Source organism: Lissotriton vulgaris, chromosome 11, assembly GCF_964263255.1.
Source record: "Lissotriton vulgaris chromosome 11, aLisVul1.2, whole genome shotgun sequence".
Lineage (NCBI taxonomy): Eukaryota > Metazoa > Chordata > Amphibia > Caudata > Salamandridae > Lissotriton > Lissotriton vulgaris.
This window is the reverse complement of record NC_141699.1, coordinates 614,224,398-614,247,389: the sequence shown is the minus strand read 5'-3', so window position 1 is coordinate 614,247,389 and position 22,992 is coordinate 614,224,398. Positions and strand designations below refer to the sequence as shown.

The 22,992-nt window shown below is 43.2% G+C and overlaps 1 protein-coding gene across 1 annotated transcript in view; it reads left to right on the top strand.

Annotated features, from left to right (window-relative positions):
• The window catches only part of SLC9A9 (solute carrier family 9 member A9), a 3,064,289-nt gene that overhangs the window by 2,543,473 nt on the left and 497,824 nt on the right, over window positions 1–22,992 (top strand). The window contains exon 14 of the mRNA XM_086943725.1: window positions 8,414–8,493. Within this exon, the coding sequence (XP_086799851.1) occupies window positions 8,414–8,493 (80 nt within the window). The remainder of the gene's footprint in view (window positions 1–8,413; window positions 8,494–22,992) is intronic.

The window sequence follows — 22,992 nt, the reverse complement described above, 5'->3', positions numbered from 1 at the left end:
CCTTGACTACTGTAATGCTCTGCATTTGAACGCCAACCAGTATTCCCTTAACAAACTGCAGGTTATCCAGAATGGAGCTGTGCGGTTGGTTTTGGGCGTTCCTAAACATTTATTGGTGATGGAGGGGCTAAGGACTCTCCAATGGCTCCCAGTGAGGAAAAGGCTGATGTGCAAATCCTGTGTCTGGTTTTGAAGGCCCTTAACCAGCTGGGTTCTTAATATTTGAGAACCGCTTTCAATTGTTATCTTCCCAACAGACAGTTGAGATTGGCTGGTCAGAGGAAAGTGCTTGTTATAAGAAGGTGAAATGGGGTGAGCGTGCATTTTCGGTGGCAGTTGCTAGGTTATGGAATATTCTTCCTGTACACATCACTAGTCTAACCTCCTACTCTGTATTCCGCAAGACTGTGAAGACTTGGCTTTTCTCACAACTTTAATTGCCTTGGTTGCTCCCCCTCGTATGCTTATTTTCTTCATATATATATATATTTTTTTTATTTTACAGTTTTATATAGCACAAACTTAACACGAAGGTATCGGGTATCAGAGCGCTTTACATAGCACCAGTGGCGTTACATGAGGACACATTTATATATATATTTTTTGTTCTAGTGCTTTGATGCCTTGTTTTAATGCGCTTTATACATTTAAATTACAAATTGCTTCCTTTACTGGGGGATAGTGGTAAGGCCACCTTCATGAGTGACATTCAACTGCCAAATGTATGACACGTAGAGTGACACTTTCTCGCAAGTAAAACCAAGCAATGAGGTGCATTAAACGTTCTAAATATCAGAAATATCAACCTTTTGAGCAACAAGAAGCTCTAAAAATATATATTGAAACTAATGTAAAGCTAATTAAATCGAAAGTCGTTAACCTAAAGCCTTTTTCTAAGATGACTATGGTGTAAAACAACTGCAGCGCCATCATTCATCGCAATTAAGACCCACCACGAGGAAGCTCGCAGGGGCCTGTGGAGCCATATGCTTAGCCTGATAAGACATCAAACAATGCACGCAGACAATATCCAATATGCAACATGTCCATTTCAGAGACCATTGTGTTTCTAAATATAATGAAATAAAGAAAAACATGCCTCTTGTTGTCAGTACAGCATAAAACTGAAACAGAATGGGCAGCCTAGTAGGCTTAAGCGCATGCTCCACAGTTGAATGAACTTCAGTGCAGAGAGTGTGCATGACTAGACTGTGCCACCAGAAGTGCCTAGAGAGTGTGTCTACCAGGATGAGCGCTTGCCTTGAGGTCTTCAAAGTTCTCCGACTGGGCCTTGAGGGGTATTGTTGGAGATTACAGGAGGCTACAGCAGCAGGGAGTGCCGATTCATTTGGCTGAAGAGTTGGTGACGGTTCGGTGCTGAGCTGTTAGAGAGCTTACCTGTGTCTGCCAGCCCGACCAGTGAGGAAACATCTCCCTTCCCCCCCAGCTCACAAGTATTGTAATATGACAGAAAATAAGCGCAGGCAGAAAAATAAAACTATCCCCTATTAGCAAATCAGACACTTGAAAAGGTGGCCCACATTTGCAAATATGGGCAGATTTGAACTTGTCAAGACACGCTGTATAGGTGTTTTACAAGGCTCTATGCGCTGCGTTGCATTACTTTCAAGGGAATTTCCAGCACAAAACAAGTTTTGCGCTGGAAAGTAAATTGGAGAAAAAAAACTTTGAGTGGATTGCTTCACTTTTGTGATGCAACATTGGCACAAAATCCAAGATATCCCATAATGGTAAACATGAATTAACCACAAGCAGGGGGCATAAGAGGGGCTTAAGGGGCAGTGGAAAGGTAGGGCTACTAAGTAAGAAAAAAATATTATTTTGTGAAATAGCGAAAATGTATTCCATTCTCTTATCAGACAGAGAGAGGAGGGAGAGTGTAGGTGTGTTTTTAGTCTGTGTGTGTAAAAATTCCTGGTGAATTCCAACAGACACCTCACCATATCCAACTGAAAGCACCTGTACCCATTTATCAAAAAAGACATTTATTAGGGGGGTGTAACCGCCCAAACAGCCCCCTGAAGATACACCCCTGCTAGTCACTTCAAAAATCCTTGACGGCTGTCGAAATGTGGAGTAGCCCCAGACGGTAATCTATGACAGCCATGACAGCCATCCACTGGATCGAAGTATAAACTTATCAAATTGAAAAGCATCTCTCAAAATCTTGCTCAAGTAGTTAACATTACAACAAATTCACCTGAAACAGGCACTCATATTGTAAGAATGAGAAGCACATATAGGCTTGGACATATCATGTAAGTTACGTTAAAGATCCAGTTCCTCCTGAATCCAGCTTTATAACATGGTCCATCATTGTTTAAACCTAATGCAAAATCAAAAAGTGCAGTTCCTCAGTGACCCATGTCGTATGACAATAGGTAGTTCCGACTTCTTTCAACAACAGTTTTAAGACACATAGGGCCAGCAGTATCAAGCAGTTTTCCGGTTGCAAACAGCCTGACTCACACAATTGGGCTGTTTGCGACCGGAAAAATGCATTTTTCTATGTATCATTCCCAAATTGCGATTCAAATCGCAATTTGGAATTGTGAATACATACCGATTCGATATTAGGAAGGGGCATGCCTTCCTAATAGTGAACCGCAGTGGTATGTAAGAATGTTTAGTGACCAAAATGTGGTTGCTAACATTTGCATTGTATCACCTACTTCACGTAGTTGGTAACCCATTTGAAAACCGGACGGGGTCCCCAAGGAACCCCTTCCCCTCTGTGAATGTCCGTAAAAACGTTTTTTTAAGTGCAGGTAGTGGTCCCGGGACCACTGCTTACTCTTAAAAAAATTGAAAGATAACTTTTAATTTTTCTTTTTAAAACGCATTCGGTTTTCATTTAACCGCTTCCGTGCGGCACGAATTCCCCGCCCATGCTGACTCCACCTTGCACGGGCGGAGTCATGACGGAACGGTTCCGTCATCCGCACAGCTCACCCGACGTGCATGACAGAACCGTTCCGTCAACAGCATCGAAGGGGTTAATGAAAAAGGGCTGCATTCAAAAATATGTTTGCTTTATTTAAAAGCAATCACAGTCATAGTGGTCTGCTGACGCCAGCAGGCCACCAGCCCATTGATTTTAGCAATTCCTAACAGGTTGCGAATTGTGACTACCTCATTAATATTTATGAGGTTGGTGCATTTGTGACACACTAGTGATCACTAAATGAAACTCTATGAGTTTCATACATTAGGAATAGCAATTTTCTCATTGTGAATTGCAGAGAATCTAGGTAATCGCCATTCCCAATATTGATACATCTTGCCCATAGTTTTTCTTTCCCCTTGAAAGGCGTGCTGGTGAGTCTCTACATGCAAGTAAATGGTGCCTGTGGGTGTCACGCCCTGCTTTGAGGACCATTCAAACACATTTGAGACAGAAGAAGGCAGCAGTGCTATTGTGATGATAATGGCATTCTTGAAGCTACAGGCCATTCACAGTTGTGCTCCCTCCTGCTTTTCATTGCACTAAAGTAGTTCCTTTTACCTTGCAGGGTCAGAGCCAATCACAGGTCATGGGTGATCACATTGGAGGGATACCACGCAGTGGAGTCTCAGCTGCACCCCTCGCAGCTCCTCCACCTGGAAGAGTCACCGTGGGTATGACAACAGACAAAGGGGCAGATTTTCAAAAAATACACCCAATGCAGCACATCACCCAAAAAGGCTGCGCTACGTTGAGTGACAGGGAGAAATCTGGAGAGCGCCATATCTTCAGGGATATGGCGCTGTCCTTCCCTCTCCCTAGTGCCAGCGCTAATTTCAGCTGAGGAGCGCCACGTATACACCTTAGCGCTAAAGCGATAATGGTTCTGCGTGATTCTAGCGTAGCATTTGCACAGGAAGGGTGTCCTTCCTGTACAAAATACTATGCATAGTCAAGTTTTAAAGCTTGCTCCACTTTGTATGTGCGCTGCACAGTGCAGCACGCATGCAAAGTCAGAAAAGAAAAGAGAAATAAAAACATCTCTCCTGTTAGGGCCTCCTCTGAAGTGGTGGTAACTTTTGGCACTAAACCCTGTCTACAATCGTTTGTAGATAGGGGTTTGCACCAAAAGGCATGGGTGATTGCATGGGAGCGCCCATGTACCACCCATGTAATGCCCCCTTGGTGGTAACGCAAAGCATTGCTTTGCGCTGCATTGTGCTACTTTTAGGGCACTTTCCAGCGCAATACAGGTTTTGCACTGTAATGTAAATTTAAAAAAAACATTGTGTGCTGGTTAGCATCGCTTTTATAATGTTAACCAGCACAAAATGTTTGAAATTCTACCCAATTGTCTTTATCTTACCTTATGGGGCATTGCAGGAGTCTCTGTCTGATCAGTCATGTGGGTCACTCCCTGCAGGCCTTGTAATCATTGAGCTTGGAAGAGGAGGGCCGTCAGCGCAGTCCAATGAGGGCAGAGCGACCCTCTGAATGCGACATTAGTCAAGCACTAAGCCAATCCTCACCTGCCAGCAGCTAAACAAAGGCGACTTTTCCCATGATCAGCTTTACTGGTTGTGCTGCAGCCCTGCCAAGTGCCACACATTTGCTTGACAATTCCCAACCCATGTGGAGATGCGAGGAAATTACTAATATGCGTTAATTTAACCCGAGATGCGTGGCACTTGGCAGGGCTGTGTCGGTATTCATTGCGTCTCCACTCTTTTTATTTCATTAGGTGCTCACGGTATTATTTCCTCCGGTGTCCTTCAAATATAGTGCCATAGGAAACATTTAATTATATGATTCTGTTGTTGGCTTTTGCAATTTATAGGCTAGACATTTGATTGAATTTCAAATAGCAATCGTTATTAACTAGGGCACGTATTTATTTGCAATGTTTTATCAATATTTTGCTCTGTAGCACTTGTTCTTATGTGTTGTTGTTATTTTGTGTAATTAATAAAAATAGTCCTGTATTTGTAAAGCGCACAGCTACCGGTAGGTTTCCCGGCGCTAGGAGCCATCGGGAAGATTAAGCAAGCTATTGCCCAGAGCCACATGGTGCTGGGCAGACCCCCGCCGCCGGTGCCGGGGATCGAACCGTGATCCCCAGCGTCCGGCGTTAGATGCCCTGGCCGCTGCGCCTCAACTGAACAGTGTTCCTCCGTATTGTAGTATTAAAGCATAGAAGGATTATTTCTGTTCATCATTCTTAGTTTGAGACTGTGGCACTATTCATCAGTGAATGTCGATTTCTATTTCTATTTAAAATTATTTGTACAGCGCACGTACACCGGCGGTTTCTTGGCGCTAGTAACTGAGAGAGGTCAGAGGAGAGGTCCCGGGGTAGGCGAAAAAAGAGAGACTAAGGAATTAGTTAAAGGATTTGGCAAAAAGGTATGTTTTGAGTTGTTTTCGGAATAACAGGTATGATTTCGATGACATTTAAAGCTCATGCATAGTTGCATCGTGAGTAGGCGGCCCTTGGTCATCCCATGTTTATGAAGGCTGATGAGAGAGATATGTTGCAGCCACAGTGAAAGGAAGTCTGAGTGGCAAGATATGTGTGAGATTCACATTCGTGATGTGAGCTATGACTGAGCTCTGATACTACCCTCACTGAGGGACCCACAAGCAATAGCCACGTTTCACAAAAAGCATTCTTGGCTCTCGTTGGCAGCGTAGCATAAACAACACAGCTAACCTTCTGGGAAGTGTCTGTGAGATATGTGGTGTAAACAATATAGCACCTAGTAATGTATTTAATGACAAAAACAACTTAAAGGCCCAGACAATGTCATTTTAATGATAATATAAATTGAAGAACTAAACACCCCAAAAATCTGAAGTAAGATAAATGGTTCAAGAGGGAGTCAATCGAGAAAAAATAAGTATTCCATGTGAAGCAACGTAAAATATAATTTGAATGAAAATCATTGTGTGTAGTAAAAATCATGATGAAGAAGATAGGGCCAAGGGACCAACTGAAGCCAACCCTGGGGCGAACACGGTCAGATTGAAGTTGGGATGTAGAATTAATTATGAAGTAAAAAAGCTACCCAGAATTCTGGCTTTGGGCACTCCGCTTTGATGTCCAGTACACACTATTCTAGATTGTTGGACCATAAGCAGTCTAGAACAGCTTCCGGTTTGCATCCAGTCTCCCTTTGTTGATTCTTATTTGACAGGGTTCCTAAGGATTTTCTGTCAATTTGGCTCCCATAGTACAATTGCTCCTGAATTCACAATGTCATAAATATGTGATTGCTCTGTTGAAGTTAAGAAAAATATTTTGTTGCCCTGCAATACTTTCACTTAATGCACATTCTAAAAATGATGGCTGCAAGATGTATACCATATGCCTATTATAACACACTTCTAATCCATAGTTTTTTTTATGTGTCTGAAATATCAGAAAACAGCTGTCTTTTCCATTACAGTATGATTCCATAAGACAGGCCATTCAATGCAATGCATGGATGGCTCACTAAACATGTTGATAAGGGTGTCTAGGCACTGGCTGACTCACTGGTTAATTATGGTAAAGTCTTGGTATCACTTACATATGTCTTTTCTGGCTGCCCACTCTGCTTCTTCAGCTACTCATGATCAGTAGCACAGACCAGTAATAAGGACCAAACAGACCCTTGCAGTATGTTTCCTGATGACCCAAACAGATCACTTCCTCGAGGGTGCCATGAGACTCAACATTTTGCTTCCTTTTGTTCACCCACTAAACCTCGCATTTAAGTAGCCTGCAACCCTTTATTGGGCTTCATGTATCACATGTTACCCAGTAACAGTCCAAAAATGCTCCTCCTTGCACTCAGTGACCCTCAATATTCTAAAATAAAACACTTCTTGTCCCACTGATGTCAAGATAGTCTACCTCCCAACCGGTGTTTAATTTGTGAAAAACAAAGTGCAGGAGCCCTAGTCAGGAGGCCGCTGCAGCTTGCACCTGTCCATTGTTCCTTCCAGCACTGCCAAGGCCAGTACCAACACAACTGCTAAGTATCACACTCCTCCAAGTTTAACAATTCACAATATTCAAGGCCCACACAGTTATAAGAAAGGCTTGGAAAGTAGATATTAGCCATTGTTAAGGTATATTGAATTAATAAACAACTGTTATTTTGCTCTTCTCTATATTAGACAAACAGCGCCACCATGTGGCAGACTGTCACAAGTGCAGATCTTGACAATTAAGTGCCCGTACTGAGAGACACCACTGGCTCAAATTAAGCACTGCTCCCAACCATCACAGAAGCCAGAACAATGCCTCACACTATTTACTACCCTCCCAAACCCAGCATCGCCCCATCCTCTGCTCAGAATCTTGGCATTCTCTTTAATACTTATATTAACCTCACCTCATTGAACCCTGAAGCAGATGCCGTCCTTTTCTACTCATCATCTCATAAATCATTCAACATACCACAACTATGCGAATCAACTCCCAAGTCATTTGCTAACCGGTCCACTAGAGTGGCCTTCTTCAGGACTTCCATAACTTATTCAGCAAAAGGCATGGCTAGACCGCTAGCTTTGCCATATAAACACTACACAATAGAACAGGCTACGTACAAATAGCAAGCTCATGTGACATCATATCCCTTGTCTAGTCCACCATTACAAGTTACCCAATATTTTGGGAGGTCATACTGTACTAAGTAAATACCAATAGCGCCAGGTGCAGTATTTACCTCATAATTATGAGTTATGCACCTTGGAACGAAAGACAACACAATAATATATTTTTGTAGCCCTCACCATTGACCGTATTTACCACCAATTGCCATCCATATATATTTACCATTCATACTGAAGTTCAATTTCTTCTAATAAACTATAAATAAACACTAAAATCCCCAAAAACTTTACCGGCTACTACTGTTGAGCACTCTCACATATGAACACATGCTTTTTTGGTATTTTATTATATATCTGAGTAAAAAAGTCCAGAAAAGCACCACTTTAAAATATCATAGATCAAAATACCAAGACATCTAATCCCCCGAAAGGGTTGCGCCCGAGCCAGATTACAAGTACCAGGGTGGCAGGTGCTAATATTCCTTTTGCATTAATTCACTAATCTAAATCCAAACCGAATAGACAATCAGCTTCTAACAAGTAAGTTATGCGGTGCCTAAAAGAAGACTTAACAAATAGCTATAGTGTCAGAATAATGCTATACCAAGAACAGATATAACAAGCTAGTAGATTGTATGACTTTAAAAGTGCCTTAAAATAAACTTGTTACCCGTCCCTGGGGATAGATGGAGGGAGGGTTGCGGGTGTTAGGGAAGGTATGCTCATCCGCTTTCTATAAGAAGACATAAAACATGCTTAAATGCATCCTGTGACTTAATTTCAGTCGAATATTGTATATGTTAAATGATGCGCGTGTTATGTTAAAACACTGTTTTCTCATTTTTACAGGGCCCAGAGAGCACCAGCAGAAGCTCCACCAAGGCAGAAAGTGCCTGGCTTTTTAGGATCTGGTATGGATTTGACCATAAGTATCCTTCCCTCTTTTTGTAAGCATAACTGGTCGATAAGGAAACGTAAGTGTTAATACCTGGCCATATATCTTGATGATGTGTGCCCAAATAGAAAAGCAAGATGTGTGCTTATTATTTTTTTTTTAAGTCGATGTGGCCACCACTGGTGCGTAGGCCCTCATTGCGGCAACAAATGATGGACGGAATGCTGAACGAATCAAACATTCACCCCCAGTCAAGAGATCTGGATTAAATCCATTGTTCTTTTGCTCACTACGCTACCCCAGTTTGGACCCAACCACAATGTGTTGCCGCAGCACTCATTACAAGTTGGGCAGACTTGGGTGAGGTATTTACCACCCATGTAAATACAAATATCCCCCACCAATACCACCCTTCTTGTAAGGAGGGCTTTGGAGATGGTTGCCTTCTGTGCTTTGAGCAGCCCACTCTGCCGCACATGGGTGAGCGGCTTGGAATTATAGTTGTATGGAATGAAACAGCTATGAAAAACTTAATATGTGCAACTGACTTCTAAATATGGAGGTGATGTACTTTCGTGTCTGTAAACTTGTTTTCAGTGCAGTATGAGTCTTGATATTTTCAGAGCACATCAGGTCAAATAACTCTTAACAATGGTGCGGATCAAGAACAATTTAAATTGCTATTTGGTATCCTTTACAGATCGCTATTTGTTGTTGTTTTATTCCATTTTGCATGGAATAATAACTCTTTTGTTGTGTGTGTGTGTGCGTGTGTGTGAGAATGTTGTACATTGCATTTGGCACTTACCTTTTTCCCACTATGGTCAGTGTCGAGCTCTTGCTGCATATCATGCATATTAAACACCTTTTGACTCATCCACCTTCTGTTTGCTAATGCTTACACTCCCACAAGTGCTGACTAGAATGAGATCTGTATTGCTTTTTATGGTCTGGCTTCACAGCACATTTTTCACCAGTCAATTATGTGAGCATCACTATAGAGGGACTAGGGCTTCGCCCTCACGTTGGGAACCAGGAGTACATGTTTTGATAGGGCAGAAGTTGTGTGCTTCCGCAAAAAAGTGCTTGTCCTTACCGTAGCTGAGATCCTTTTGTTCATTTATCCAGCTGCCTAAGCTTAAACTTTCAGGGGTACGCATGTGACATTGGAATGCCAATAAAATGCCTTAGATAACTAGATAGTTTATGTTGGTTTTCTCTGGCAACAGAACAGATAGGAGGGGGGTGCAGTCATTACCCTACATGTCCTTTTGAAGCATAGCTTGATAGTGCAACTGTCACCTGACCATTTAACCTCCACCAATATTATTTTACAGTTCTCTATTTCGACAGAAGTACATATCTATTTATTTATTTTATTTTATTTTTTGTGTTTTCTATAGCGCGAACATGACCCTAAAACAGGGTATCAGAGCGCTTTACAGATCCTTACAAAAATCCAAATCATACATATTCCGAGTCATTACTGGTTTGAAACAAATAGAATTGCAAACAGCATAGTTCAATATATAGTATTCACACAGATAGCTTATTTTAGCAATAAACCACATAATACGGCACTAAAAAGATTATACAGTTCCTGTAGTTGGCGCCATAAAACACATCATGATTGAACAGGTCTCATGATTGCAAGGAGGGCTTGAGTTCGCCTTCGAGCAGCACAGGAGCATGACACTTACAAAGTTCGGCAGTAGGGTATTAGGGAAGAAATTTCTTCATGTAAAATAGTTTTGCTTCCTTTTTGAATGTTGAGATGTATGGAATTCTTCTTATGTCCGGGGGAGGGCGTTCCAAATTCTCGGTGCTGCCCCTGAGAATGCTCGGTCATAGGTTTTTTTCTTATGGAAACGTGCCGGTTTCAGTAGAATGTCCTCTTTGCTCCTGGATGCGCGAGACCCTCCTGACAGAATGAGTTTCTGGGCAAGATAGACTGGGGATTTGTTGTGGACTGCTTTATGAGTGATGCATGCTAGTTTGAACTGGATTCGTGCTTCGAATGGGAGCCAGTTGAGAGCTTTCAGATGCGGAGAGATATAGTACTATTTACTTGCAATACTTCACATTACCATACAACGTTTCTTAAAAAGCAGACCTATCGGCATTGCCAATGCTTGTTTGTAATTTGTTATCTTTTCCAAACTTTAGGGGTATGTGAGACTCTCGTTTTTTGAGTCTGTGAACTGCTAACAGGCGCCTAATCTCCAGCAGAGGCTCAGGGATGCTTGCTGTAGTTTGTGGACCAACCAATCGTCCAAAGCATTTGGACCACAGTTCAGAGCTTTACTACATGTGCTTTGCTTGGGTAAATCGTTTGGATTTGTTCTCTTATCTGCATTTGTTTGATATTTTGCTATATTTCTTTTACGTGCCATAACTTCTTTGTCTGTTTTTTGTCAGTATGGGTATCCTTGTTGTTATTTTTTTTTGTTGACTGGAAAAAACGACAGAGTGATGGAAGGACTGATAGAATTAATTTCAGAACCAGAAGTAACCTGGGCCATATTCCAGATGATTGTTTTTCACCCACTCTGCCGCTTTAAGTGGATACCAGATATACGTAAATCAGTCGTGGGAGTGCTCCTCATTGGCTTGGGTCATAGTGGTGTGTGGACATTGTATTTGCTTGAACTTTATATTGTTCGATTATTCCAATCCATGGGCAAGTAGGTGAACCCAGTACAAAAAAAGGAGGCTATGGGAGTAAGATGAGCACAAGCATGCGTGAGGTGTTACGTACAGAGCAAAGTTACGGACTACCACTGTTAAGCAGTTGCTGATTTGTGAGGCTAGTATTTCCCAGTTCTGCTAAGAGAGTTTGATGGTGATCGTTGCCAACTGCAAGTCCTACAGAACTCTGATGGTTTCTCCGATTCTGCATGGAAAGTATCAGCTCATTGAAAGTTAAAAGAATGATGTCCATCCTCTTAGATATTGCTGCTTAATCTTGTACTGAGCAAACTCAATGAAAATGATGGACAGAGCACTGAAACTTTGTAGACACTCTCCCCCAGTCACAGATCTGGTTTGAATCCATCATCGTTCTTTAGCTCACTTCGCCACCCCAGCTCAGACACAGCTATATGCAAATCGGTCTTGACCCTGTGCCTCATGGGAACAGTCCAGCACAAACTGCCAAGCCATGTCTTCCCTGGACCGGAAACAAGCATCCAGGGACCGGTTTCGGGCTAACAGCTCTATCAGCCAGGCTAGCTTGAATCCAGTGGCAAAGTGAGCAAGGGACTCACATCTGGGCATACCCTGCCAACTTAGGGCGAACAAAGCAAACACAATGAAATGATGGACGGACAAGCTAGCCTGGCTGATGAGTGTTTGAAAAGTTTCAGCGCTCCGTCCATCATCTCCTTGTGTTGGCTTTGTTCACCCAATCTGAAAACTAGGCAGGCAGCACCACCATGTGGTGACTGTCGCTAGAGCTGATGCTGACAATTAAGTGCTGGTGCCGAGCACCAGAAACCACTGGCTCAGATTAAGCACTGATCCTGATCAAAGGCATGATACCTAAACATCTCTTCTTTATGCAAAATGACATCTGCCTAGATGCATTTTCATGCTCCACTGATTACTTACTCCTGGTGGTGGCGAAGAAGCCACCACTGTTGCAACTGTCCAAACCCAGGCACTACTGGTCATTGAGCTTTCTCCTGGTGCCTGGTAGGGTTGAGGCAGGTTTCACTGCTGATGGAGGCCAGTTTTGTTCCTGGGGTGGGTGGTCATATATCCTGTGCACAGCACTTTAAAAATAAACAATGCAAAACTAATAATCTTTAAGTGTCACTCCAAAACCATTTGGTTTTGCATTTGGGAAGTTCCTGTCTCCTGCAGGGTCATAATCAGCAACCCTGACCTTCAGGGCTTTAGGGAGAAGCGGGTGAGGTGTTTGCTTTTCCTTGACTCAGAAAGTCTGTTATATCCATGATAAAACCTCTTCAAAATGAAAAACACTGTATTTCTTTATATTGTGATCTTTGCAATGCATATTAGTTTAGTACATTTTAGAAATGGGGTCTGTAGTTGGCAGAAGTATGCACCTGTCCAAGTAGGGACCCACACTCTAGTCAGGGTAAGCGTACTACACACTAGTGTAGAGTCACCGGTGCTCACCCTCTAGTAGCTTGTCACGGAGCACTCAGGCTAAACTATGAGGCAATGTGTAAAGTATTTGTGCGCAAACACACAATAACACAGTGAAAAAACAACAAAAGTACTCCACACCAGTTTTAGAAAAAAGCCAATATTAATCTGAGTAAAACAAGACCCACATGACACAAATCCAACATACAAAAGTCAAGAAATTATTTTTTAAAGATTAAATAAAAAATGCAGTGTTTAGAAGTCTATAGCTCCCACTGGTGCTATCTGTTCATGCTTCAGTACCTTGGGGGCGTTGAAAACCAGAGATATGCCATTGGAAATCAAAGACATGGCTTCCGAAACCAAGATGCAGCGTCTTGCAGTCGAGTTGAGGTGTCGAAGTTGCAGGTGAGGTGCCGGTTCCTTAAGGCTTTGCAGGGTCATTGAAGCTTTTGCCGCTCTGGGATGATGCGTCGCACAGAGGAGCTGATGCATCGGTTGCGGGTGTGAGACCTAGGTTCCGGAAGATGAAGCGGCGTAGAGGTGGCATCGATGTTGAGAACGTAGACCATTGATTCCTCTGCGTCAAATTCAAACCGCTGGGCCCAAGGCAATGCCTCGATCGGGAGTCACTCAGGGCCAGTGATGTGGTGGAGTCGGGACTGGCTGACAGACGTTAGTGGTGCAGTGTTGAGATTCACACTGCTGCGGTTCTTCGGAGGCGCTGCAGCAATGTCAGGACTGGGTTGAAGTTCAGGCTGCAACCCGGCAAGTGGTGTCAATGGTTCGGTGCAGGCAGCAGTGATACATCAATTTCACAGAACGGCACCGGTTCCAACTGATGCTCTGCAACGATTTTCATGGTTGCTGCACCATATTCACCTCCAAGGACCCACGACTAGCTTTGGGACCACTTGGCAGGTCAGGATTTATAGCAATGGAGGCCAGGTGCTGGTTGCAGGATGCAGGTGAAGTATTTGATATTCCTGAGACTTCGGCACCAGATGCAAGTTCAGTTAAGCCTTTGGAGAACATTAAGAAAGCTAGATGAGACTAAACTCGAGTAATCTCCCTCCCAGGTAAGAAGCAGCTGGCCAGCTCAGCAAAGCAGGCAACAGAGTGGCAGTCCCTCCTGGCAGCACAACATCTCTTCTTCCAGGCAGAATGTCATCAGTCCAGAAGTGTTCTAAGTATATGGTGTCAGAGGTCCAGTACTTATTCTTGTTTTAGCCTTTGAAGTAGTGAGACTTTAAAGATAGGTCTTTGTAGTGCACAAGAACCTGCCCCTCAAGGCCCTAACTCCAGACACACTACAGGGGGTAGGCAGCTCTTTGTGAGGTGATAGGTACAACCCTATTCAGAGTCAAGTGTCAGCATCTCCCACCACTCTAGCTCAGCCTGTTGATGGGGTACCAGGTTGTGCAGGACACACCTCGGCTCCCTTTGTGTTGACTTTCTAGAGTGGATTCACAAAGCTCAATTTTAATCCAACCCAGATGTATGTGTATTCTAGGGACAGGCAAAGGCACAGAATGGTTAAGCAAGAAAATGGCAACTTTATAAAAATGCAATTTTCAGACCTGAAATTTGAAAACCAACTTCACTAATAGATGTGTTTTTAAATTGCGAGTCCAGAGACACCAAACTCCAATTTTCTATCTGCTCCCAATTAGGTTACACTTGTAAAGTGCTACAAGGCAGCTTCAATGCTAACCTATGGGAAATGCAGGCCTTGCTGTAATGAAAAATCAATTTAGCAGTTTTTCCCTATCACAGCATATAAAACCTAAAAGCACATTTCCTTTTAAATAAAGAAATTAGTAAAGAAGAGATATCACAAGCTATAGCCAAAGTTCCATATCATAAAGCCCCAGGGGAAGATGGATTCCCTGCGGAATTCTATCGTTGGTCAGAGAACAACATAGTAGATTGTTTACATGCTGCATTCAAGAGGCTGAGCAAGCATCTTCTCTAGGTAGTTTTTCTAATAAAGCTGTAATAGCAGTTCTGCCTAAACCAGGGAAAGATCCACTGCCTTGTAGCAGTTACCGCCCCATTTCACTCCTAAATTGTGACATTAAAATCTTGGCCAGTATTCTTGCCTCTCATCTCCGTAGAGTTATTCCCTCACTAATTCCTTATACCCAAATGGGATTTATACCAGGGCACTCTTCTAGAAATCATTACGTTCATTAGCCCATACCCTTCATGCTGCTGAAATACTTAAGGAGAATGCCATTGCATTATTCCTTCGATGCTGAGGCCTTTGATGGAGTAGAATGGGCGTATCTCTTTAAATTTCTTGAACAATTTGGATTAGGAGATTGGTTTATAAATAAAGTTAGATTGTTATTTGAACAACCTACTGCATTAGTTAACTGTGGGGGTTTTGTCTCCGATATATTTCCAAACCGCAGAGGAACTCGTCAGGGTTGCCCCCTGTCACCTCTTTTATTCTTACTGGCTATTGAACCTCTGGCAGCAGCAATCCGCCAGTCAACCTCTGTTGTTGGTATTCTTCTACCAGTGGGAGAATCTAAACTCTATCTTTATGCAGATGGCATTTTGCTTACCATTACAGACTTATCAAGATCATTACCATCACTGCTTCAAATTATAGAGAATGTATCTTCTTTTTCTGGATATAAAATCAATTGGGGCAAAAGTGAAGCGCTCCCTATATCAGATTGAACCTCAAAATATATAATACAAGATTACCCCTTCCTTTGGCAACCTTCTTGTTTAAAATATTTAGGTATTCTTGTAAACAAGGGTATGGAAGCCATGATCAGCCCCCTGCTTATTCAAATGCAACATGATTTCGATAAATGGAAAGTGTTGGGACTATCTTTGTGGGGTAGAGTGCAAGCAGTAAAAATGGTCACTCTCCCGTGCTTTCTTTAGACCCTCGGAATGCTTCCTTTTAAAATCCCATTACCAACGCTGCCTCTCATAGATCAAATCTTTTCTATGGGGCTCCATGAAACCCTATTTTGCCATCAACAAACTTAATGCTCACCACTCTAATGGAGGTTTGAGTCTTCCCTCGATTGAACATTACTCCCTTGCATTACAACTTTCCCAACTCACATACATGCTTCAAGATAATTCTAGCACTCCCCAATGGGTATTTATTGAAAGGTTTTTGTTGTCTACTGAACAAGGTCTCTCAGCACTATATGGGTCAGGTACCAGCCGTCTAGACCCCTGTAATCCTATTCTATCTACAATGCGTAAAACATGGCAAAGAACACATTGTATGTTGGGCTTTAATCCACGATTACATGCAAAAGCTCGATTATGGAATAATTCTGGAATACAAATTAAAGGGAAAACTCTCTCCTGGCCTCAATGGAAATCAGCTGGCATTCTTACATTAGATCATATTTTTCATAATGGTGATCTCAATTTTTTTTCACAATTGGTAGATGAGTTTAATCTTCCCTTATCACAAGCAGATCATTATTTACAACTTAATAATTCTCATGTTAAAGCTTTGGGCACAAAACCCTGCACACTGCAAATTTCACCAATTGTGTTTTACATTCACACTTGGGGGAGTCATAAAAGGGTTATCTCCGGTCTATTTAAAACACTTACTACACAATTATTCTCCATTCCTTTATCCCGTGATCTCCGTTCCAACTGGCAATCCCGTCTAGGACTCTCCTATACAGATGAACAATGGGTGGCTCTATTGGAAAACTTAGATAAAGGTGCCCGGGAGGCTTGCCTAAAATTTTGTTTATTTAAAATTCTGCATGATTGGCATTGGTCACCTGTAAAATTGCACAAAGCTTGCCTACTATCACATACTAATTGTTGGAGATGTAATGCCTCTGGATGTGACATAGTCCGCATTTTATGTAGCTGTCCCATGGTTAAAACCTATTACATTTACCACTTTCGTCAGCAACTATTTTGCTTCATGATTTAAGAGAATCTCCTTCCCTCTCCAAGCCGCAATGTCGCCTTGTTCAAACCGCATTAGCTACTGCTAAGATCTGCATATTAAGGCAATAGAAATCCCCTTCCCCGCCATCTCAGGAGAACTGGTTAGCATCAATGATTCAAACTGCCTCACACAAAGGAATTACATATAATATTCAAGATCAAATTGAAATGTTTTTACAAGTGTGGAGCCCTTTCTTACACGTACAAGATGTCTCAACATCTTCTACCACCACCTAATTCACTTTGGTTGTTTCAATGAATTGTTATTTAAACCTTTTCATTTCTCTTACATTTCTTTTATTATATTACCTAGGTCACTATCTCCTTGTAACTCATAGATTGTTATCTTCAATGTATTTTTTTAGAGTAGTAAATATATCTATGTTATACTCACATTAAATATAGTACAAATTCGACCTGAAGGGATTGGAGCGCATTACATGTGCCTCAGTTACATTACTCTAGGATACATTCATTTGAGTTTTTTAGCCTTGGGAGTTTATGTGATTTGCCCACATTCACAGGATGTTGAGCTGACACCAAGGCGCAAACCTGGTTCCCCAGCTCCAGAGTCAGCAGCTCTGGTCTTAGTGCCACATCCTCGCCCACCAATATCCACCAGCACGTTGGCTTGTTGAGCCCAGTGCATTCATTAACAACTTACATTCTGTTAATATATTTTGTGAGGTGGAAGGGGATGAACCAAAAGAGTAGTACTTACTCTTTGTCATTCTTCGAATGTTGTTCCCTAATTGCTTACCTGCTAGACCATGTTCACCTCTCCATTGCCCGTCTGTGACATACATTTACTTTTTAGGTTTCTTCCTGGCTGTAGCACCTGCGAAGCAGGTGCTCCGCCCAGGGCGAAATCTTATGATCTCCAGTACGGGGCTTCGTCCCGCCTCTGTCTTCCATTGGCTAGCTCCATAAATGGAGGCTAGCCATTGGAAGAGATTGGCTGTCAATCACGCTTTCCCTGTGAAAACGCGATTCGGGGGCGTTTCTGGGTCTTTTTTTAAGTCCCACCCTCTCCTCTTCCCATTGGCTGGCATTTTACCTTCCAGCCAATGGGAAGGGGAGAGCACGAAAAACACGCCCCCGAATCTCAAATTGACCTTGTTTTTCGTCGGTGCATTGGGGGGGGTTAGCTATTATGGGAAGTTTCATTACATAATTACCAGAATCGTTACGGGGGAAGAGAGCACAGGTGCGCATCGTAAAGCCAGGCTCGTTTTAAGGTCGAGGGTCCAAGAGAACTTCGAGCTAAGCCAGCGCCTACCAACTGTCTCGAGCCTTCAGTGGCTCGCCCACCTCTACATAATACAATACGCCACCGACCAAGCATTAACGCTTTAAACTAATCATGATTGTCGCTACGGAAGTTGTCAATGTAATTTTGGACGTAAGGTTGTTTACACCGGTTTCTTCTCTGAGTTCCTATTGGTTTGTAAATATCCCGGATACTGTGTTACCCGTCCTTCCTATGAGCGTAGTGACGTCAAACGCAGCCCCCTTCGCTGAACTCCCTGAGAGCCGAAAACAATTTTCAAGATGGCCGAAGAGAGAAAGATAACAATGGCGGGCGGAGGCTGGGCGCAGGATTGTAACCTCTGAGGACCGGAGGAGCCCAGGGCCCTGGGAGCCCAGGGGGCTCTGCTAAGTTCCATCCCTTGCTGCGGTCCTCCAGCCCTGGAAATCCTTTCCAGGCTCTCCCAGGAACTGTTAAAGGCCTTCTACGAGCAGAGGGATCTGTCCCAGGACGGCTGGGCCTGGAGTAGCAAGAAACTGAGGCGGGCCATATCACTGGCGGCAGTGCCAGGAGACCTCTTGAGTACAGAGCGATGTGTCCAGCTGGATCCTGAACGAAGGAGTTTAAGGGTATAATTGGTGACTCCGTTCCGCCAAAGTGGCATCAAGCATTTGGATAGTTTTTCCCAAGACCGGGGATTCTGTGTGGCCAATCTTGGAGCGAAGAAACTGTACTGGTGGTTACCTTGGATATTGATTTGCGGCAGTGCTGTCTGGTCTTTTTACCCGAGACTGGGGATCTCTGAAGCCCAGTCCCGGGTTCTCGATGTACACCCCCTGGGGGTAGATACTTCTACCCTCCAATGGCGGAGTTCGCAGTGCCCCGGCACAGTGCGGTGATAGAACGCCTCCGTCGCCGGATCGAGCTCTGCCGCCGGCATCACAGGTCTTGTGAGAGCCGCTACGAGGCAGTTTCGGACGAGCGGCTAGACTTAGAGCGACAACAGACTTACAGCTTGCACCAGCGCTGCTGCCAAGGCAAAGCGAGCTGGCAAGCACCGGGCGCCATCCATCGCCTCCGGGGCTGGTGACCGGGGAGTGGCAGGGTCCGGTGGCAGTGAAAACGGCACAGGGACAGATGGGGACCGGAGCAACAGCGCCATCATAGCGGTAAGGACCCTGGTGGAGTAGTGGTAATATATGGCTTCTATAGATTGGCAATCAGGTGGCACCATGTTGCGGAGATGTATAGGGAGGTGGAGACATTGCTAATAGGAAGTCATTGTACAAGAATAGGAGATCGGCGTGCAGAAGCCGTATCACCACAGTAAGGTTGCATTTCAGGCCATGGATGCAGGCGTGAGGACAGGTGCACATAATATATAGAACGTTGACGTTAATGCTGGAATGTAGAATTTTATAAATTGTCGTGGGAGGAGTAGATCTGAAGCGAATGGAATTCCCGAGTTAGGTACGTAGAAATGCCTGCCGAGATTCTGAGATGGGGCCAGTCCCCCCTATTTGGACATTGGAGCATGACGTTTTTGTAATTACATTGCGTGTAGAGGGCATTCTCATGTACGTTTTTTGAGAAGAGCCGATCGGGATAGGGGAACCTTTCTGGCTGAATAGTTTGCTTATGAGATTGGTATGTGGCAGGTCGCGTGTAGAGGGCACTCTCATGTAAGTTATTGAGAAGAGCAGATCGAGATAGGGGAAAAATTTGGGCTGGACAGTTTATTTATGAGCATGGTATGTGGCAGGTCGAGTGGGTTGCACACGGAGGCTGGAAGCGCACTCTTTTTTCTGAGGAAAGCTTTTGTTGTTACATCCCTTACCGAAAGAGGGGAGTTACATGAGAATTACATAAATCTAGAAGCTATCCCTTGAATATTGAAGTGGGCACGTAAAGGGTTTTGGTCCCTTGAGGTATGTGTTGTTTGTTCACATCTTCATTTACCTCCTTCCCCTCCTTATAATCCCTGTTTTGTATACCGTAGATCACCTCCATTCCGTACTACGTTATGTATTGGCTGGGTTTTTCCTTCGACTACGGCCATATGGTGGTCTTCTTAGGCCATAGTACGCAATGTATGCCGGTAACGCCACCCAAAGACAGTCCTTTTGTGCGTTTAGCTCACTGTTTCTCCGGGAATCGGATGTTGAGTTGGCTTTTTATTGTACTGGAGAGGGTAGGTTGCCGGAGGTACTCGGTTCCACCTCTGTTTTCAGTTCAGATCGGTTCTGGCCCACAATGCGTGGGCGTTGTAAGGACCCGGAGAACAAAGAAATCTGTGCGTTTTTACGACAGAGTGCTTTTCTTTGTATGTCAAAGGCAGTGAAGCACTCGCTTAATTTGAGATCTCTGGCCATCAGCGTGTCACTGCTCCTGGGTTTACAGGCGGGGGTGGGCTCGGTCAGTGGGCATTTCAACCTGGGACATACAGGAGCTCATCGGGTGGGTCACTAGGCATGACCACTGCATAATGAGATCATCGGGTAGTGCCGGGTTGTGAAGTCAGGCAGCGTTGAAAGCCGCATTTCTCAAAAGGCTTCGTGATAGAAATTGTGGATTCACTGTATTATGGTTTGGGATCTACCCGGGAGCATACCCAAACGTTGCTGGTTACTAGACAGTCGTATACAATCTGGTTGCCAATTGTTCCCCGCCACCGCTAATTTCATATCTTAGCTGGTCACGCTCCAATGTATAATCCGTCTTGCACAGGGCAGCTCTTATCGATCAGTGACATTTTCATTAAAACCATTTAGGCATGTAATACGAAGCGTGCATAAGGAGGCTGACTCAAGAACACCCCGGAAGTACTTGCTCCCCCTCTTTTTTTTTTCCACCCCTTCCCTATAATACCAGTTTTTCATGTTTCAATATTATTTTTCTACAAATGTGTGTATTCCCCCGCCAAAACAAACTATTCATTGTTGCATATAATGGGCAACGGGGTTATCTCTAGATGTCGGGAAGGTTTCTGGCTTGTCCAGTGTGCTAAGTTTTGTGTATGTGAGTGGGGGTGTCTAAATGAATAAACAGTTCGGGGAAATGTTTTTGGAATCACCGTTCTTTTGTGTGTTTGCTGACTCTTTTAATCTCTACTGTGGAGAATTTATTTCGATGGGATGGGAGGGAACTATTAGGCTTTGCTGAGTTTTTAGAATTAGTGACCTCAATAGCTAAGAAGGGCCCCTCCTTTAAAAAATCCTTAGTATTCCCCCAATCGCTTCGGTTATTAAATATTGAAATAAATAAAGTGATAAGGGGTCAATACTTATCATTTAGTCAGGAAGCCCATCAGAAATTAGCATTACTAAAAAGAAGGAGAGCAAGGCTTAAGGCCAGTTTAAAAAGAAATAAGGAGGATTCCGGGTGGATTCAACTCCGGGAAGCCTCATATAAGGGCCAAGCTAAGACATTTTGGTCATTAATTGGCAAAGGCTGCGGCACTAGAGTTAGTCCTACGCCAATTGCCATTGATGACCAGATCTGGGTTCATTATATTGAGAATCTGTACGGTAATAATAATCTGCAACTGAAAAATGATGTAACTTACGTTGACTCTTCCCCGACCGAAAAGGAAATTGAATTAGCTATTAAGAGTATGCGCTCTTCTGGTGCGATGGGTCCTGACGAGGTTCCCATCTCTGTGCTAAAACAACAGAGCGAATTATGGAGCAAAATTCTTTATCCTGTTTTTAAATCTTGCTTTGATAGCGGAATAGTCCCCCCATCCTGGAAAGGGAGTATTCTCGTCCCTTTATATAAAAAAGGGGCAAGAGACCTACCACAAAATTACCGTCAAATTGCTTTGCTTGATACCATCGGCAAGGTTTTTGCAAAATGTATTCTCACCTTAATCAACGATTGGGTAATTGAGTCCAAAATTTTGCCTTTTGAACAAACAGGTTTTAGGCAAAAGCATGGAACGTTAGATAACTTGACTGCACTTCAGGTTATTACGGAAAAATATGTGAAAGTCCGTGGAGGGCATGTTTATGGCGCATTCATCGACTTCTCCACAGCTTTCGATAAAGTGGACAGAACATTGTTGTGGAGAAAGCTAATCGATTTAGGGATGCCGCCCTTTCTTATTAAATTAGTTTCTGCCCTATATTCAGACACCTGGTGCAGAGTGCTGCTAGGCGGTGAAAGAGGTTTATCTAGAATAATTCCCACATCCAACGGGTTAAAACAGGGCTGCCTATTGGCTCCCCTACTATTTTCTCTTTATACAGTTGATTTACCTCTGGCTCTCTCAGCATGTTCAGGTATTGCCCCGATTCTGGGGGGCTCTCCAATTGTATGCCTCATGTATGCTGATGATATTTTGATTCTTGATCTGACTCCTAAGGGCCTGAATAATCGCCTGCAGGCTCTATATGAATATGCTGGAAACCATTTTTTGTTGATAAATATTGCAAAAAGCAAAGTGATGTGCATGTCCGGTAGGAAGAAACCTAAATATGCGAACTTTCCTTGGGTAGTAGGGGGTCAAAAATTGGAAACAGTGAAATCTTATTCCTTCCTTTGTAAAATTGTTATGAGTAATTTAAGTGAGAAAGCTCATATAACCAACAATTCCCGGAAAGCTATTATTCAGGGAAAGAGTTTGGTATCCTTGTATAAGGCTACAGGTAGAATGCATGTTTCGATATTATTGGATGTATTTCGAGCAAAAGTTCCTGCCTCCCTACTCTACGGAATAGAGTTAATTGATGTAAAAAATTGGAGCTTCTTAAATTCCTCGGAAGGAAAACTTTTACGTTGCCTAGTATCTGTCAATATAGCTAGTTCAACTGCTGTCTTAAGACAGGAACTCGGCTTACGTAGTAGCTGGGTCCAAGGTCTAGCGGGAATCGTACGCTGGTTTGTCAGCCTGGCAAGGAGCGAGCCTAGTACCTTAAGACATCTTATAAAAAATGAGTTGTTGGGAAATTTTAATGACTATTCATTCATCGTAAAAAATTTTAGATATGCTGTGGGTCAATTACAACTGGATAAAGATGTTTTATTCTCTTTGTCATCTTATCAGTTAAAAACCCCTTTGAAGTCCTCCTCGTGGGAACTAGGGTTTAGACTGGATAGAGATCTCCGGATTTTGAAAAAGGGCATCACCCCAGTTATCGATTCCTGCCTATTGAGGAAAGCTCAACCATATATTCAATGGAACATTCCTCATGGCGTTAGACGCCTACTGTTTTTGGT